We start from the raw sequence: 20,613 nt of genomic DNA on the forward strand, positions 1-20,613 counted from the left end.
TTTATCTTTCAATGGGCCTCATGTATCAATGTTGCGCACTTGTGGTGTAAATTTACAGCGTAAACTTGAAATACACCAAGGTTGCCGTGACATGTATCAAGCAGTGCGCACCTGCCCATTTCTGGCGTACGCATAACGTGATCTTGATAAATGCGGCGGGTGGAAACGACCGTAATTATAATAAACACGCCCATAAATATTCAGACTCCGCTTCAGACACACCCTCATTTTATGACATGAAAGCCAGGAAGACGGCAATGAAAAAGAACTTCACCAATCACGACGCGTGCCAATAGAGCGTCAAAAGCGGCCGTCGTATCAATTGTTTTGTAGTATATAATCAATAAAGTGTTACAGTGGTCCCTCATTAATCGCTGGAGTCACGTTCTAAAAAATAGCCCGAAATACGCGAAACCGCGACGTTAGGCAGCGTTATTTTTTACAATTATTATAGACGTTTCAAAGCTGTAAAACCCCTCACTACACAGTTTATAAACTTTCTTAATCAGGCATGAACATTTTCTCACTTTTCTCTTGTGTGTAAACACTCTCAAAGTTCAAACCTTAGTAGGAAAATAATACCAAACTGTTTTCAGGCCCAAATATTTGTTTGAGAAATAAAAATAGAACGTTTTCCTATAAATAATTATGATGGCATTTAGAACTAACGAATTAATTTTAACGATCAACGAACGAGGTCGGACACATAAGAAATTATTAATAGTGACTGACCAGTATTTCACAGATTGGGCCTCTGCGTCCTGACGCCGCGCCTTTTTCCACCCACACCTGGCTGCAGGTGTTTGTTTCGGAGTGACAAACACAGTTATGAGTAGTTGTTGCCGCTCTTTTTTTCTTCTGGATGACAAGATTCTTATAAACAGATACACAGAACACTGTAAAAAAAAAAAAGGCATGCAAAATTGGACTAAATACTCTGCGAGAGTCCGAGGCCACGACAGGTGAACGGCGTTATAGCGAGGGACCACTGTATTCTCTTTTCACATGTCAATAATTCTTGACATGTGGATATTTGCTCGCTCAATTAATAAGACACGCCTAATCTGTCAGATTTCTTTATTTTTTAAATGTATTTCTGTATTTATTTTATTGTGATAACCGAATGGAGATGACAAAACCTGGTTGCAGCACGGCGAATTAAGGGAATGATGAAACTACAGTTGTTATCAATTTCATAGTCTAAAACGATCACACCACATGAAGTTAAGCTCAGCACTGCTCTGGCTCCAGGCTCGAAGTCTGGAGAAAAAGGCGAGCAGTGCTGTCTTTGCAGTCAGCGCTGTGACCACGGATCGTGCTCCATAACAATTTGTATTATTATGTAGTATAATCAGGAAAGTGTTATTTATGTAACATATGCATTGATTTGTATAATGGCACTGTTTATCATGTTGATCATCTTCATTTTTATGTGGATTTCAGCGCTGGTTCATTTTGGTGTATAATTTACGCCACCTCTCGACCTGGTGTATATTTTCAGCGCAGCGTACGCCAACGACCACATTGATAAATGCCAAGTAGCGCAGCCGTTTTGGCGTACACCCCATATACGCTCAAATACCGCCGTATGCAACGTTGATACATGAGGCCCAATGTGTTTTGGGTTTCATGTTCCCAGTGAACCTTGACACCAAGGAAGCTAGTGGAGCTACTAAAAGGAAAAGAGATATTCTGCAAGAAGAGCCATTAGTGCAAGCACCAAATTTGGCACACATACTCCTTAGACATTACTCTTAAAAATGCCGAGTGGCCACATGAACTTTCAATAAACGGCCAAGAAGGGGTCAATTTCACAGGGGTCAAAATTTAAAAATGCTCCAATCATATTGAAAGGTATTCCATATTATTTGTCTGATCATAAACATTCTAAAAAGGTATAGTTTGGTCTATCTGTGAATGAATGTTCTGGAGTTATGGGGTAAAAACAGCAAGAATGGTGACAAAGGTCAATTTCAATTTGTACAGGGGTCAAAAGTTAAAGCTGCTGAATATGGTTTTAAAAAGGAATAGTTTGCATCATGTATCATGCTTAGTTATCATGTTACAGAGTAGCATATGTCACATTTCATAGAATCCAATAGATGCCAATATTGTTTAACCATTACATTGCAAACCAAGCATCCAACACAGTCAAAACTATTCCATTTATAAATTTTATTAGCTCAACCAGTAATCTGCACCACTTTTTTTTACCAAAATTGGAGCAACCCTGTACAAACTGAAATTGACCTTTCTCAGTGTTTTTGCTGTTTTTACCCCATAACTCCATAACATTCATTCACAGATAGTCCAAACTATACCTTTTGGAATCTTTATGATCAGACAAATAATATGGGATAACTTTCAATATGACTGGAGCATTTTTAAATTTTGACCCCTGTGTAATTCTTCAATTGACCCCTCAGTAAATATTCACCTATCTGCTGCACAACATGAACAGAAAGAGAGCATGAAGATCATTCTGGCAGATTCTACACAAAAGCCAGATACTGATGTTCAGGTCAGTAAACAGTTCTAGATTAATTTCTAAACTGGCTGAGAGAAGGACTCAGTATACAACTGGGTCACACAGCCAGAGAACCTACAACCATGCAAAACAAGGAGGATTTGATGCCAGTCTCAAAGGGCAGAAGAGTATGAACCCTTGTGGAAGCCATTCTAATTGGAGACCAAGGTATCATCATCATATGGGGACAGAGACAAACCTTCTGTGGTGTCACCCTTAGGTTTTCTTGAGAGCGATTTTTTTGAAGCTCAAATGGTGTAACTCTGAATGTCACAATCCTGGCAGGGCTTGACTTAGTCCAACCCTTCACTCTTGTGATAAATGGGTAAAGAGGTTGAGCGTGGGCAAGACCAACATGACATGGGTGGGCCGTATGGAGCCAAAACATCTCAGTGTTCCCTAAACAAGCTTAGGCTAACAGGGTAATTTTATACTCAACAAAAATATAAACACAACACTTTTGGTTTTGCTCCCATTTTGTATGAGATGAACTCAAAGATCTAAAACTTTTTCCACATACACAATATCACCATTTCTCTCAAATATTGTTCAGTCTAAATCTGTGATAGTGAGCACTTCTCCTTTGCTGAGATAATCCATCCCACCTCACAGGTGTGCCATACCAAGATGCTGATTAGACACCATGATTAGTGCACAGGTGTGCCTTAGACTGCCCACAATAAAAGGCCACTCTGAAAGGTGCAGTATTATCACACAGCACAATGCCACAGATGTCGCAAGATTTGAGGGAGCGTGCAATTGGGATGCTGACAGCAGGAATGTCAACCAGAGCTGTTGCTCGTGTATTGAATGTTCATGTCTCTACCATAAGCCATCTCCAAAGTTGTTTCAGAGAATTTGGCAGTACATCCAACCAGCCTCACAACCGCAGACCACGTGTAACCACACCAGCCCAGGACCTCCACATCCAGCATGTTCACCTCCAAGATCGTCTGAGACCAGCCACTCGGACAGCTGCTGAAACAATCGGTTTGCATAACCAAAGAATTTCTGCACAAACTGTCAGAAACCATCTCAGGGAAGCTCATCTGCATACTCGTCGTCCTCATCGGGGTCACGATCTGACTCCAGTTCGTCGTCGTAACCGACTTGAGTGGGCAAATGCTCACATTCGCTGGTGTTTGGCACGTTGGAGAGGTGTTCTCTTCACGGATGATGCGAAGGAGATGTGTTGCACTGCATGAGGCAAATGGTGGTCACACCAGATACTGACTGGTATCCCCCCCCAATAAAACAAAACTGCACCTTTCAGAGTGGCTTTTTATTGTGGGCAGTCTAAGGCACACCTGTGCACTAATCATGGTGTCTAATCAGCATCTTGATATGGCACACCTGTGAGGTGGGATGGATTATCTCAGCAAAGGAGAAGTGCTCACTATCACAGATTTCGACTGGTTTGTGAACAATATTTGAGGGAAATGGTGATATTGTGTATGTGGAAAAAGTTTTAGATCTTTGAGTTCATCTCATACAAAATGGGAGCAAAACCAAAAGTGTTGCGTTTATATTTTTGTTGAGTATAGTTCAGGTGTTTGATTCACCCATATGCTTATGGACTGGATGATAGGGTATTACCTACATACTGACTCAGTAATAGTTGCACAGCTGTCATTCGAAAGTGACCACACCCCTAATTATTCAGAACATTATGGCTTAAATATTTTAAATCGATGACTTACAGAAAAACTTTCACCCTGCACAGTTATTATGAAAGACTAAGTTAGTGTTTGTTGCATCAGGCTGCAAAAGTGTTTATTTCTGCTTTAACGTTGCTGGTTTTAACATGGGGAATGGCTCATTTTTTAAGCCAGCCCCAAGCAGCCATTCAAGAAATGCAACCTTTTTCATTTCCACAATAATCACTAAGCCCTGCAATTCTGTCTGTGGAAGTACAACCTACCCTGCTATTAGCAAAATATAGAGCTGACATGGATCGTGATATGTGTCAAGTCCTCAGTGGTGGGCACTGGTCAGCTAATCCGATAATGGATAATTATCGAAGCTAATGTTTTTGTTAGCGGATTAGGTTTTCAGATAAGTTTTAAAACCGTCATCGGACCAATTATCTTCTGATAAATTTAGTTCCGATTACTTTTAGACCGCTAACATTTTTTTTTGTTTGTTTTTGTTTTTTTTTACATAGCTAGCAACTTGACAAACAAATATAATCCCTTTTGCTCCTGTCTGCTATGTATTTTGCAGTAGTGAGGTAGCCAAAAGGAGCTGAGCTCAACTCTGCCCCCAGCAGAAAGGGCCTGGCTGCCAAACTGTCACCAAAAAAAAAAAAAATTATTCCTTAACCCCATGCAGTGGTCCAGCGATGGGCAGAGCTGCTAACCAATCGGATGTTATGACGCCTCACAAAGCGACTGATTGATCCGTTATGACACCGTATGGAGCCGCTAACTGATCAATATGCTATGACGCCGCACGGAGCCGCTAACCGATTGGATGGTATGACACCGCATAGAGCCGCTAACTGATCGGATGTTATGACACCCCACGAAGCCGCTAACCGATCGGATGTTATGACACCACACCAAGCCACTAACCGATCGGATGTTATTACACCACACTGAGCCGCTAACCGATTGGATGTTACGATGCTGCACAGAGCCGCTAACCGATCGGATGTTATGACACCGCACGGAGCCACTAACCGATCAGATGTTATGACGCCTCACGAAGCGACTGATTGATCTGTTATGACACCGCACGGAGCCGCTACCCGATCGGATGTTATGACGCCGCACAGAGCCGCTAACCGATCGGATGTTATGACGCCTCACAGAGCGACTGATTGATCTGTTGTGACACCGCACCGAGCCGCTAACCGATCAATATGCTATGACGCCGCACGGAGCCGCTAACCGATTGGATGGTATGACACCGCATAGAGCCGCTAACTGATCGGATGTTATGACACCCCACGAAGCCGCTAACCGATCGGATGTTATGACACCACACCAAGCCACTAACCGATCGGATGTTATTACACCACACTGAGCCGCTAACCGATTGGATGTTACGATGCTGCACAGAGCCGCTAACCGATCGGATGTTATGACACCGCACGGAGCCACTAACCGATCAGATGTTATGACGCCTCACGAAGCGACTGATTGATCTGTTATGACACCGCACGGAGCCGCTACCCGATCGGATGTTATGACGCCGCACAGAGCCGCTAACCGATCGGATGTTATGACGCCTCACAGAGCGACTGATTGATCTGTTGTGACACCGCACCGAGCCGCTAACCGATCAATATGCTATGACGCCGCACGGAGCCGCTAACCGATTGGATGGTATGACACCGCATAGAGCCGCTAACTGATCGGATGTTATGACACCCCACGAAGCCGCTAACCGATCGGATGTTATGACACCACACCAAGCCACTAACCGATCGGATGTTATTACACCACACTGAGCCGCTAACCGATTGGATGTTACAATGCTGCACAGAGCCGCTAACCGATCGGATGTTATGACACCGCACGGAGCCACTAACCGATCAGATGTTATGACGCCTCACGAAGCGACTGATTGATCTGTTATGACACCGCACGGAGCCGCTACCCGATCGGATGTTATGACGCCGCACAGAGCCGCTAACCGATCGGATGTTATGACGCCTCACAGAGCGACTGATTGATCTGTTGTGACACCGCACCGAGCCGCTAACCGATCAGATGTTATGATGCCTCATGGAGCAACTGACTGATCTGTGGTGACACCACACAGAGCCGCGAACCGATCAGATGTTATGACACTGCACAGAGCGACTAATTGATATGTTATTATGACACCGCACCGCAAAGTTCAACAACCAAAATACCAACAATCTGTGCGCAATGAACATGTTTTCACTATTATTTGATTTCTTTGTGTGACTGACATCATTATTCAAGCATTCAAAAGGCAATTCCTATGGCCACACAACTCCAACCACACACAAGAAAGTTTTTTTGACAGTTCTTGTTATTGAAAGAAACCTCGTCTCTCTAAACGGATAGAGTTGTGATGTCATCATGTGTGTGCATAGGCGCTGTCTTGCAGGATCTTCTTTTTTTGACATTTTACAAAAGCACATTTATTTGTAAACACCAACATGTTACATTGATTCACTTGTGTTGGTGTTTACATAGAATGAATGAATCAACCAGTCAGTATGAGCGGAGGCTAAGTTTACCCATAATTCCTTTGGGCATCTGTGTGTTAATGTTCAAATCTTCAGAATTAGTGGATTATTTTAAAATGAACAGATATGTGTTATATATCACTTTGCACATTTTAAGAGTTTACATTAATGTAGTTATTCTACAGAACAACATGCCTGTTTTGTGTGTGAGACACATCCACTGACACAGTGTACATACTGAGATCCACAAGAGATCAAATTTTGGAGATAAAAGATTTTACATTAATACTATCAGCGTGATCCAAATCAGATTTGTCAGCTACCTGAAATAACACACAATAAAATAATAATAATGAATGAATAAATGTCTGCAAAAATGCAAAAATAGATCTTGCAGGCAAGGTACTCTATGTTATTAACACGCACGTCTTAAAACAATTTTCAAAATGTCTTAAAATTCTCTTTACATCACTTTATCATGATGACTTTTTTGTTTGTTTTTTGGCTATGTAAGTTAATATCTATTTTAATACACCTATATGAAACAGCATTAAAAAAGTAACCCTTTTAATAGGAACATCTGTCATACTTGAGGAAACAGTGCCCTTGAATCAGTCTCTAGTTCCTTGGTGTTGAATCAGTCTCTAGTTCCTTGGTGGTGTTTTTTGTTAAAAATGTACATTTATCTGTTTGTAGCCAAAGGAAAAGCACAAGAGGGAAGGTATAACAAGCAAAGCATGAAATTACATTGAATACTATAATAAAAAATAAGCATATAATTGCTGAATACTGCACAGCGTGATCAAGGTTTTAGGAATTACACCGTTTCATTCCAAATGTGTAGTGTACCACTATTTATACTGGATACTGTAATGCTGACATGGTGCCTTTGATGCCTGAGTGGCCATATTCATGAAAATGGAAGCCATTGTTTACATTAGCATAGGTTGTCACACATTATCTGTTAGCATTAGCATATGTGGTCATGTCAACTATGGCTAACATTTGCATATAGCAAAAACTACAGTTAGCATTGACCACACGGGCTAACTCTAAATGCTAATATTATCAGAGTGGCATGTGTTGTTTAATTTGGTTTGTCAGTCATCCAAGGGTTTGTTAATGTTAGAAATTTTGCATCCAGACATCCAGTAATTCCCGGAAAACATTTGTCACTGCTCATAATTAGATAATTTAAAGAGAAAATCATTTACATAACAAAAACTGTGTGCAATGTCTCATTGAAGGTAATTAGTTAGACTTCACAGCTTTCTCTTTTTCTGTAGCTTTGGCCAACAAATACATCACAGATGAAATGCAGGGTGTGTGAGAAGGCTCCACTCATTATAATGGGTCAGGAGCCTGACACCTCTCAGACAGTTTTCCACCGCAGAGCCAAAGGAAAGTAAAAGCTGTTAGTCTGTCTGCTAGATATGGGCCACGTGCACTCCCCAATTCTACTTCTGCATATTGTTCTAAACCCTCTATGTGTTTGGAACATGAGAAGAAGAACTAACAGTGAATCAAGTATGATAAACAGGATTTTCTGACTCTATTTAGGGGGTACCCTAGTAGAGGTCAGGCACCAGCCAATAGCGACCAAACTTTTCAATGTATTTCAGTGTTTTTGTTGGCTAATATAGGTGGCACATGATATGACCACATTTGAGGTGTCAAAAAAAGCCTCTCTCTTTCAGTTGTTGTTTGCTTTTTGGCTGCTCCCATCTGGTCAGGATCACCACAGCGGACACTGTGTAGATCCGCACTGGGATTATGGCACAGGTTTTACACCAGTTGCCCAAGCATATCTCTTTCAGTAATGATCAGAAATCAAGATTGAGCATAAATATCAAATTGTTTCACTAAAAGAAAAGGTTTTTGAAGTTATTTGGTGTCAGGAACTTGCATGAAAGGAATGGTCACAATGTATAATAACCATTCACTACAAATACCCACAATATCTCAATATTGTTTTTTGTTTTGTTTTTCTCGAACTACACAATGAAAACCCATTCCAATAACACCATACTTGTCAGAACTGACCATCTATAAGTTGACCAAATAAATATTGAAATATAGTGAAAAACTGTGTTGTTAGCAGCTGACGTCTGGAATCTACTAGGGTAACCTCTAAGTAGTTTATTTTCACTCTTACCTCTCATTTCATGCTCCACACATGGCAAGGGTTCAGAAAAATATAGCAAAGTCAACATGTGTGTGTGTTTGTGTCTGTGTGCACTGGGGGAGTGGGGGTGCCTATGGCCCATAACTAGTTCATGTATGGTCCCACGGGAGAGCAGACAGCTACGGTGGTGGTGGGGAAAAAAAACACAACACATATAGGTTTCTCTCTCTTGCAATCTCCTCATATGAAACACGTTGGTCCACCTGCAGATAAACAAATATGGCGGGATGTGTTGACAGAATGCCTCGACGCAATCTCAGGAGCTGCCGCAATTGAAAAAGCCTGAAAGCATTTGGGGGGGGGGGGGGGGGGGGTTGCGAGGTCAGGGCAGGTAGTGGGTTTGGACTGATGGCACATTAGCGAGGCAGCAAACCAAGCATTTTAGGGATGTAAGCACAAAGGTGGAGTGGATGGAAGGCATTAGAGGAGTGACACAAAGGCAACCGTGGCATACATGGGGGCGGAGGGGGGTACACTAAAACATCTTAGACGCCTTGTTCACCTTCATTGCTAATTCCCTTTGCCGCAGATTCCGGCGGTATCTCATTAATTTATGCCTGGTATGAATCTTAAAATTTATCACGCAGCCATTAAAGCGGAACTCTTGATGCCTTGTTTTACGATTCCATGACTTCAGTCCAAATTGATAGTTAATGTCTGACAAAGGTCTTGCTGACAGTTTTTCTGTATAACCCCTGACAAATACAATACTCTCAAGGCAATAGTTAAGCATGTGTTCTGCAGCATCATGCTGACAAGGTATGAATATGCCTGCTATGATCCGTCTTCAGTATTGACTGGCGAGTCCCTGAAGGTTATAGCCATCATGATGTTCGGCCCATAATCTAAAATGCTGACAGTTTATTGGACAAGATATCGATTGTGGCACTGTTAATATTATGCAGCTGATAAAGCACCACTGGAATAATTTTCAGTTATTGCTAAAAAAAATATATAAGTATATATATATATATATATATATATATATATATATATATATGTGTGTGTGTGTGTGTGTATGTATGTATGTATTGGGCCGTGGGATGTTGCCAGTAGGTTTCCCTTTGAGATTTAGCTTGCAATGTCAAAAGTACAACTGACAAGTAATGCAGAATATATGCGAACAAACTCTCTGCAGATTCCTTAATCCCCCATGAATGACACGTGCAAGCGGGTTCATGAATAAATACCACGTACAAAATGTCAGAGATCTGCTGTAGCATCCATCACCAAAAATGCAAGCATGTACCCAAATGGGGTGGGTTGGGGGGGAAGCAGATGAAATTTAAAACATTGTTATTTAGTTACCTTTCTGTTCCACTTCTATTTTTAGGCATGAAGGGAAGAGAAAGAAAGAACAATAAAGAACACATTAACATTATGATTATTATTCAAAGAAAAAAAAATCATTGCTTTCACATAAAAGTACAGGATAATAGAATAGACACAGAAAACATTTAACAAACAAGATTTTTGGGAGGGAGGCTTAAAACCCCAACAGGTCACACAAATCCTGAAGGAAAAAGAACAATGATTAACATCTTAAATAAAACAACATTGTTTGACATGAAAATAAGGGAACACAGTCAAAGATCTGCACCAAAAAGTGCCTCGGATGCAAATACACAGTGTCGCCTTACTCTAAAGTTTACGACACCAACAGCCTGATTTTAGCTAATAGGCGTTAACGTAATGCAGTCGTACAGGCAGCTGCCATTTTAAAGGGGTCAGGAAGTGGAAAAATTATTTTCATCCGCATTTCACGGCTAAATAGCAGAAGAATTTCATGTTAAGGTTTTGCGATTCTACATGTATGTGTGTCGAAACTATGTTGCCGTAAACATATTTTGGACTTGAAATGGCTCCTTTTAGGCATCTGTGACATATGTCGCGGTAGTCCATATCTGACATCCTGCTTGTTTTGTGAGACATGTCCACAGAGCCGGTGTGTTGTCTGTTGAGGACAGATGAAAAGAGACACCCTTTCAGAAAAGACTGGGGTGTAGCCAGTACTTCTTTACATTTAAAGTGACAGACACAAAAACAAGTTGTTTGGTAAACAGGATCTTGTACCTCAACAGCACATCTTCAGAAGCTTTTTAAGACACAAGGGAATCTATACTGGCTGAAAGAAAAGCTAAAATGGTATATAATTATTCCATTTGAAAGGAGAATTTTAGCCATTTTAGAACCCGATGCCTATTGTTTAAAGGTTTTCAGTAAACATTTCACTCAGGATTAAAAATAATTTAATTGGTCCACTATTTAGTTTGATCGTGCGGACGGATGAGGTGTTCACGGCAATCACAAACAGTGAATCTGCTAAAATACCATGACAGGTGTTGGGAAGCATGGAGTATTCAGATGCCGAGGAACAGGTGGGAATATTTGCCTCAGTAAATGTAAATAAAACTTTTTAAACCACTAATTGGGAAGGCAGCACATTACCTCGGAGTTCATCGACAGCTGTCTGGTAAAGTGCACAGTGAACCCATAACATTCATTTTTTTTTATAGCTCGTGAAGAAGTACTGAAATCTATATTTAAACTCATGGCTGAATATTTTGCAAATTTTCAAAGGTACAGATGGGGTGATGGTGGTCCAACGTTTTATAAACCAAAAATACTGAGAAATGCATTTTCAGGTCCATTTTCTTTTTTAGTCATTTAAGGCAACCATCCAGGCAGACTCCTCGTTCAACCCCACCTGTGGAAAGTAGCCACCCAAATGCCTTACATGGTCATCTCCTTGGTCTTTGCTGGAGTCTTCAATGCTGAGACACCACTACATTGGATCATGGCCAAGGCAAGCATGCTACATGGCCAAAATGCCACAGGTGATGTTCCCTCACAATGCATGCACTACAAGTCAGTCATTCATTTGGCACCTTGTGATTCAATAAGATCTAACCAGGCGTTTCTCAATCTAAAAGAACAAGGACCCAGAGACACAAATGTCACTCCAGAGACAAGTGAATCACCCTCAAAGCTTAGGCCTTCACCGCATACACTTCTTATGGCTGAGTCCAGGAATTCACCAAAAAGCTTGCTCTAAGGCTTCATATATCACAACTGCAAACTCTGCCTAATTCAGCATCCCCGGTATCATAAATATAGCATCCACTGATTCAACAAATATCACAGCATCGCCTGCAAAGTCAAAGTCAGCAAACCTTTCTTTACTGATACAGGCACCGAAGTTGCTTGTCTCCATAATCATACTCAACCTGCACTCCATGCAAGTGCAAAACAAAGGAGGCTCCAGAACGCATCCTTGATGAATCCCAGTATTCACTATGCATGGCACTCACAGTAGCTGGGCATAGAACAGATTTGATGTATAGCAATTTATTGGGGATCCAGTGAATTCTCAGGATGTCCCACAGTGCAGCCTGGTGAACTGAATGAAATGTTTTGCGGAAATCAAGATTGACTGCAAAGAATGCAGATATTTACTCTCTCGCTCAGTGAGTACTTGCAGTGCTGGAATACAGTTGATTGCTGACTTCCTTGAGGTGAAGCCTGACTGCTCCAGTCTTTGTTACAAGTTACTTGCCGCACGTAATGATCACTAATACATCATTATTTTCAAATAAATGTTGCATTTCCTTGTCTTTGCTGGTTTATTATATCTTAGCATGGTTTCACCAGTGGCGCAATTGAAATTTACCTGGTCATCACATTCAAAATGCCATTAAAAATGGCATTTTAACTTTAAAGACCTATTATAATTATTGCCTCTGGGTATAGACAAGCTTTTTTTTTAACAAAAAAAAAAAGCTCTGCCATGACATTTTGCACGTCTCTTCCATCTATAGTTGAGGTGAGCATCCATCCAGCAAGCCTGCTCCTGTTCCTTCCCATCCTATAATCCCATTTCTAATAAGAGAGGATTAACCTCTGTTACCAGGGCTTACACGAGTCCGCTTCTCCAAATGGAGAGCGCAGCATAGTGAGGTATGGAGGTCAGCGGGTGGGGGGAGCTAAAGTTTGTAAGATGGGAAAGTTATTAGAGAACAATATTAATGCAAGTTATTGAACCAATGGAAAGAGAACATGGTGAAAAAGGGAAAAAGAACAGCAATGATGGTGGCTTTTATCAAGTCCTCTGTGTTTGTCAGATCATAAAATTGTGGCCTGCCACAGCACAGCATCTCGCCATCGACACTAATGCACAATAACTCTGCACTGAGCTTCAGCAACAATAGCTCTGAGCTACATCGGAATCAGTTACTACTCAAAATTGCCAATAACACTGAGCCACATTTGGACCCCACGGATCAAAATCAAAGTAAACAGCCAAATGTCCTCAATTGACGGCTCCTCACCTCCTGTGAGACACAGCCACACAACAGACACCGCGGGGAGGCCGGCGTCTCTGATTGAGCGATCACTAACGGCGGCAAACTGAAAGGGGGTAATGATCGAGAGCGAAAAAGGCGTTAGTGGCGGGAATGCGAGCGGTGGTATACAACGTAATTGCCGGAGGAGATGGTGTGAGAAGGGAGTTACGGTTACGGGTGGAATCTCTGACAAGGAAATGCACCGCTCCCCGGGTATTGGCTGCTAACCGTTGTTTGACTAAGGTCACCTCACGGATCACTCAAGCCTTTTGTTGATGTCACATCTGTTTCGCCACAAATACAGTACGGCCTGAAATACACAACTGACTTTAGCCTTGGATAGCCGCGTCTAGAGTGTCACAGACATAAGTGGCGGGGAAGCACAGTGAGACGGAGAATTGATTCATTCGAAAAGCTTCTTCACTCCAACTCACGGCCCCCATTGTGACCTTAATATGATTTTGGGCACGGCTGTCACTGAGTCACTAAAAAGCACCCTCTTCCTTTTTTTTTCTTGTTTCTTCATCTTTCTTTCTGTCTGAGAAGAGGAATGCAATCATAACTATGCAAAGGAGGCTCATATCACAACAGAACTTCAGATCTTTAGAAACATCATAACTGCAAGGTGATTTTATGCATTAGGGTCCGGTTTGCACTACAGTGATGTTTAATTCTACACCGCTTTGCTGATTAGAGTGACCACTGTAATGTGTTATTTGGGAAGTCTTGTCCCCATAGGTGAGACACTAGTCCATGACAGGTAACGTCTGCAACCAAGCCTGGAACAAATTTACAGCTGGGTGTTGTTTTTGACAATGTAGATGAATTGTTTTCTCTAAGGATACAAATGGGTAGCCTGGAGCATGCACCTGGGATCAAACCCCAGTTGATATGTTGGTAGACCAAGTGGTAGCTGCATGAGAAAACATCAAGGATGAGGACCGATTATGCTCACATCTGCAACCTGCCTAAGGAACTAAAATGCTCCCTCATTTTGTACTAAGACTAAAATGTTACTGCAAAGAAGAAAAATGCATATATATACATCAAGCTCGCTAATGGCTCAAATTATAACTCAACACTATTTTAATGTATTACAAAAGGTTATTTCCATCAGTCTCTCAAAACAATCACTGAAGCATGCAATTTATAACTTGTACAGAATTTAAAAATGCCCTTTCAGTGCTTATGATGCAGTATTTTATGTGCTGTATGCAGCATTGACTCTGACGTACATTTTGACACAATAGCTGAGGACTCAAGTGATTTTTGGTTTATTTAGATGTCATGTATATGCAGAAACTAATTTTCATTTTTAGATCACCTCACCACCGATAAAACAGATTAAAAAAAAGGGTTACAAACAGTTTGTCAATGTTATCCCCCAAATCAGTAAAATGCAGAATAGATCTTATACTTAAAGCATTTTTTCTTTTTTTTTTTTTTTACAAAACACTTGGGTAATGGTGCCTTGACACCTGCACGCATTTAACCCCTGCACTTCTGTGCAATTTGTCGTGATAATGCTACCTGCTGTGTTCCCAACTGGATGCTGTGCTTTGTGCCGCTGGATGCTGCGTATATAAAATAATTATTTCATAGGGGATTAATCATTTTCTCTCAGAGTTTGGCTCATGAAAACACCTCTAATTCCCTCTGAAATCACAGAGGACCATTCCAGCTACGGCTTTTCTCTCTCTCTCTCATGTGCTTCATGAGGTGGAGAATATATTTGGAACAGATTAAAAGATAATTATTTGTAATATTTATATTATAATAGCTTGGTAAAACAGTCACATTTTCATTCCTTCTTATGAGTGTATGTAAAATGATGTTTATGATTGATTTAACATCTTGTTCAGATGAGCTGCGCTGTTGTGCGGTGCGCTGATGCAATGACTCGCACTCACACTCAGTGTTTTTTTAATTGCGCAATGTTCATGTGAAGTTCACATAAATAATGTGTGACAGAGGTTTTTAACATTTCAAAATTTTCTTTGTGCACTTGCACAAAGACGGTTACAAAGATGGTTTACGAGTACCAGTGCGCGGATCAAATTCATGCAAGTGTCAAGGCACCTTCACTTATGCAAAAGCTCCAGGTTCCTTGTTGCATTGAACATGATACTAACACTTGTGATGCTAGCTAGCAATGCAGCCAGGGACAGTATTAATGAGTTGAGAAGCATTGCTGATCAAGTTTGTGTTCTGTCTGAAGTGTTCTAGCAGTGGGGCATTTTGCCTGTGAGACAAGTACTTTCTTCCTCACTGTGCAGTGAAATAGACCCACAAAATCTATGGAAAAGTGGGGATTTGGTTGAGCCCTATTTAATACATGTGTAAAGATGCAACTGCTCGTAAGTGTGTGACCAAATCAAATTACAACTTGTATGTGTAGTTTTCTTGCTGAAAATATTGGCTCCTACATTGTTCAATGGTTGCATGGACTTGGTGTTGGGTAGAACTGCGAAGATCGATGGCTTTGTCAGTGAGGAAAGAATTATTGACATTGTTTTTGCAGATGATGCTGTGATCTATGTCGAATCAGTGGATACAATAATTACAGTGTTTGAAAAATGAGTGAGAGGTCTGAGTATCTGGATTTGTGGTTGTTGAAGATCAAGACACAGTTAGTTTTCCAATGACTTCCTGGACTTGGCCAACAGAAATGAATCTATATGTGGTGACAGTATCAAATTTGTAGAGTCATTTGCTTTTCTTAGCAATGATGTTCATGCTTCTCAGCCTTGGACATTGTGAAACACCTTGGAAAAGCTTCTGGAGTCATGGGGTCTTTGGTCATGCAAACACCGTTGCAGGATAACAAAGGTCCAGTTTATAGGGTCCTGGTGCTTCCTGTCTGTCCTGCCTTGAATTTAACTAGAGAAGTAAGACAATGACTAGATGTCTTTGGCACTAGGTCTCCTCAGAAGATCATTGAGTGCTGCTGGAATGTGTGTTACATGAATGGTTACTTCAGTAGACTCATGAGGCACATCACTTGCCTTCTTAGGCAATATCAACTACAAAATGTTTGACCATTTGGTACGCTTCTTTGGGTGTGACCCAGCATTTAAGTTGTGGACCCCCACCAATATGGCTGATGTTTAGTTGTTATCAGGCTCCAGATGTCACAGCTGTTATCCCATTTATGTCCGTGGGTTAAATTTTGAGTCATATGTTTGCCACAAAAGACTTGGTGGACTGTTTCCAGAGATTTGTTTGTGATAATTTACTCGTAATTATGCTGCTTTTTGGCTAAACTACATTGAAAGGGGGAGGGAGCAATGTGCTAATTACTTGGGCAAGATACCACCATGACTGAGAGGCCAAAGAATCAGTTGAAACTGCTGTCAAACTGGGTCAGACAGTAAGATGGCATACAGAGGCTTTTTGCAGGAAAATTTCTGGAAATTATAAATAATTTATAAATATTATAAATAAATTAATATTTAAAATATAAATATAAATTATAAATAAAGAAATAATTATAATTATTTCTTGGAAATTATAGAATTTTCGTTTTTAATTGCATACTTGATTTTTGTAATTAATTTTTTTTATTTAAATATTTAATACACTTCTAATAAAATGTTTGACACAAAACAAATGTCAATGCGTTGGTCAAATCAAATATATTCATTAAAGAGTTTATATGATGCATGTGTTCAAAAAATGAATACAGGTTGCCAGGTGTCTCAAAAACATATTAACATTAACACATCAAATAAAACTATAAAACTTGGAATCAGCCTTAAAGTAAAAAAGCTGCTGATTTTGCTTGTTGCTTTAGTGGAAAGGAGCTGATACTTGCCACGCCTCCTACACAAAAATAGGAAAAAAACAGCAGAAAATCATGTGACCACCAAAACAGCCAAAGACCTGCTTTCAGATTGGATGGACAAATCCATTTTAAATTCCAATATATACAGCGGAAAAAAAAGTTGGAAAACAGCTTCATTTTCCCCAAGTTAAGCCCAAACTTGGATTCATTATTTAGGTTTTATTTCAGTTTACATTGAGAAAGTGAGACCATCTGTTTCCCAACTTTGTTCAATAAATAAATAAACAAATTTGACTTTTTAGAATTTATAGTGTTGCATAAGAATCGGCGCCACAGTGGTGATGTTTTTAATTGCAGTAACCATGAAGTTTGTGATCTACATCTTGACAATGTGTTGACAGAGCGGGCATTGTGTTTAACGCAAAGTAGTAAATTCTTTTGGCTTTGTGTGTTTTTGCTCAGGGTCACCACAGTGGGTTTGACAGGTTTACAACTCCAGATGTACAAAGAGAATATGGCATGGACAGCCTCGAACCAAGGACCTCTTATATCTTTGGTAGGTATTTGCGTTTGCCTTCTATTTGCACACTTGACTTTGCTCGACTGGTGCACAATTCTATTAACACTGCTGCTATGACTGCAAATCTCCCCGTGTGGGACTAGTAACGTAATATCTTATTGGTTTATTCCCATTTGGTCTACTCCCATTTTGTCTACACTAAATTCCCATTTCGTCCGAGGCAAAATTGGTCGACCCCCATTTGGTCTACACTCATTTTGACCACTATTCCCATTTCATCTACTCCTACCCAAAAGTGTTGAACTTATAAATAAATCAAAGAGGATTGCATTGCCACATGTAATTTTGTAATAACATGTTGTTAGAAGTGTAAAGTGATTTGCAAAGCTGTGATAATTATCAGTCACACCAGTGTGTTTAATTAATTATTACTCAAAGCTTAACCAAAGGATGACTTAAGACACCAACAGCAAAAAATAAACATAATAAAATAATAAAAACTGCACTTTTAGACAAAGGTAGACCAAATGGGAAAACTCAAAATAGGGTGTAGACCAAATGGGAAGTTGCCATCTTATCTTCTTGTTGGAAAAGTGTTGACCAAAATGGTACTGAGCAAGGAAAGGTCCATATGGCATTTCTTCTTTTATTTAGGTCAGGTTGGGGAGAATGTGTTGGTGCCATCCACTACTCTGTGGATCCACTTTGGATCATGGATCACAAAAACACAGAGGAAACAACCGGTCTATCCTTATTTCTGAAAAGTAGCCACCTATCCTCCTTGGCCGGCTGAGAAGTGGCCGATCCGCTTGCACCTAATTTCATTTCTAATCCCCACCTCAGAAGTCAATTTTCATATGTATTGTCGAGTACTTTTCTGCTTCAGACGCATGTGGGGCGGCTAACAATAGAGACCTTCAGCTACAGTGAGTAGCAACCCCGTCGTGAGAGGCAGCTGTATGGATTTTAATTTGAATAATTAATGCTTCCCAATTTCACGCTAATGGTCGAGAGGTTTCAGAATGGTATCATTAGCAGCTAATAGAGATTCATAGCAGAACGGTGGTAATACTTTTTGCACGATCCCCCCCCCCACACACACACACACTTTTTTCTCTGCGCCCTCCTCAGCCAAGGCATTGTAGAGTGCAAACCCCGTAACTCCATCCCATCAGCTTTTTAATTAATGACACAAATTACAAGGCTTTGAATAGCATGTGCCTAAGGATGGGGGAGGACATGCGGGCGACCATCTCTCTTTCCCTGCACTTTTCATCTTTCTTTTCCTCTCTGCACGCTTGAAGCTTGTGAGTCTCCCATACTGTCATTACAGGTTCCATTCCTCAACAGGCCTCTTTCTCTTTCAACCACTTGTCTGATCTCTTTCTCCTACTTATCCCATCTCCTTCTTCTGTCTCCACCATTTTCTCGCCGCCTCCTACTGGGAAGCTGCTGAGCTGCCGTATAACCTTGACAATGCAGAACGCCGCGCGCGTTTGTCTCTCTTTGAGGGACAGGCGCAAGGACTTGGCGTGCTTCCAAGCTGCTATCCACGCGGGAGCGGTGGATAGATGCGCACCGCCTCGGCAAAACAAAATAACATTTTTTTTTGTGTGCACATGTAAGTGGAGCAGAAGTAACCTAATTGCACATTCCTGAAATATTTCTTGATTTCCAAAGACCTTGGAAATACATTGGAGAACAGAGGAAGGCGGAATTGTTTTGGAGAAGAAAAAATGAGAGGGTAGCGAGACTAGGAAATGGAAAAGCAGCTTTGATGAGTTGGGTGATCATTAAAAGGAGAGACCCCCTACAGTGAGAAAACTCTAATTAGTGCTATATCCTAAACACTTGGCACCCCAGTAAGTCTTTCAGATGTGCGCGGCCTGTTCGTGTGCAGGGAGTTGGGAATAAACACTGAGATAAAAGCTTTGCTTGTTGTTATATAAATGAAAGTCTTGATGAATATTGCTCGAACATTCATTCTCAGATGTTTGACGAAGCATATTATTGTGTACGTCTGCATAAATATTCAACAGTGTCAAAGAGACGCCCTGACAAAACACAGACCTGATAAATTACACCAGTTTATGCAGCTATTAGCGGAGGGAAAAAACAATTTCCACAAGTCCAAACTCACCCCGTTCACACCAACATTTATCCATATTGGTAATCACAGGCTCCCTTTGCAATTACGGAGCTTCTCAATGGTGCAATTTGTTTCATGCCGCCCCCAACAAACGTGACATTTTTATCTTATGTGACCTTATGATTACAGTGATACCCTTAAGTGAACACTGTGTACAATTAATTATTTAATCACTGAGATTTGTTTTTTATTTTCTCATTTATCCTCATCGCCTAAGCTGTTTCACAGCAAAAGTACCAGAACTAAGGGAGAAATATAGGATTTTCCAGGAGCTTATAAGGTTCCTGCAATGATTTTGTTTGTCAGTTTAGTGAAAGTGTTTTGTCAACCAGAGTTATTCCTTGTCAACTTTTGAATTTTGTGATAGTTTTCTGTGAAGTTGTGCCATATTCCGGGTTCACAGATGGTCCAGAATGTCCTGAATCCTCAACCCATGTGCAGAGAACTTGCACCTCTTCACCAGGCTCCATCTTGTAGTTGCTTGAAACATCATATTTTGGTATGGATTCTAGAAACTTGATGCTCTTGCACACTTCAAAATGTTTGCAGCTAGCTGTCAGAAGCTCCATTATGCTGCGTTTACACACAGGCAGGGCGTGTTACGAATGTCATGTTTGCATCATTCTTGGTACATTCCTGACATTCTTAATGTTACTTGACGCATCTGAATAGGTTTCTTAATAGTGCGTGTTGGTGCGTGATATTTGTGATTTTCGTGGATCATGTTTTTTGGCTGTCAAATAAATCTTCCACGAATGTCACGCACCACCCTCAGTTCGCCTCATGTCATGGAGGTCGCAATTAAGCGTGCTGATCCGTTAATAGAGCGTGACAGTGTTCTTCTCTGACATGTGCACAATCAAACCCTGCTGCAGTATGCTGAAGGAGGACAGTGACACCAAGTCGGCTAAAAGTTTCATTCCAATGCTCATCAGTGTGC

The 20,613-nt window shown here is 40.8% G+C and overlaps 1 protein-coding gene across 15 annotated transcripts in view; it reads right to left on the bottom strand.

Annotated features, from left to right (window-relative positions):
- The window catches only part of LOC117505291 (adhesion G protein-coupled receptor L3-like), a 397,273-nt gene that overhangs the window by 204,004 nt on the left and 172,656 nt on the right, over window positions 1–20,613 (bottom strand). For 14 of the 15 annotated variants that reach the window (XM_034164909.1, XM_034164919.1, XM_034164914.1 and 11 more), the window contains one exon: window positions 10,186–10,200. The exons of the other annotated variant lie outside the window; for it this stretch is intronic. In XM_034164909.1, coding sequence (XP_034020800.1) covers window positions 10,186–10,200 — 15 coding nt within the window. The remainder of the gene's footprint in view (window positions 1–10,185; window positions 10,201–20,613) is intronic. 15 annotated transcript variants of the gene reach the window in all.

Source organism: Thalassophryne amazonica, chromosome 23, assembly GCF_902500255.1.
Source record: "Thalassophryne amazonica chromosome 23, fThaAma1.1, whole genome shotgun sequence".
NCBI lineage: Eukaryota > Metazoa > Chordata > Actinopteri > Batrachoidiformes > Batrachoididae > Thalassophryne > Thalassophryne amazonica.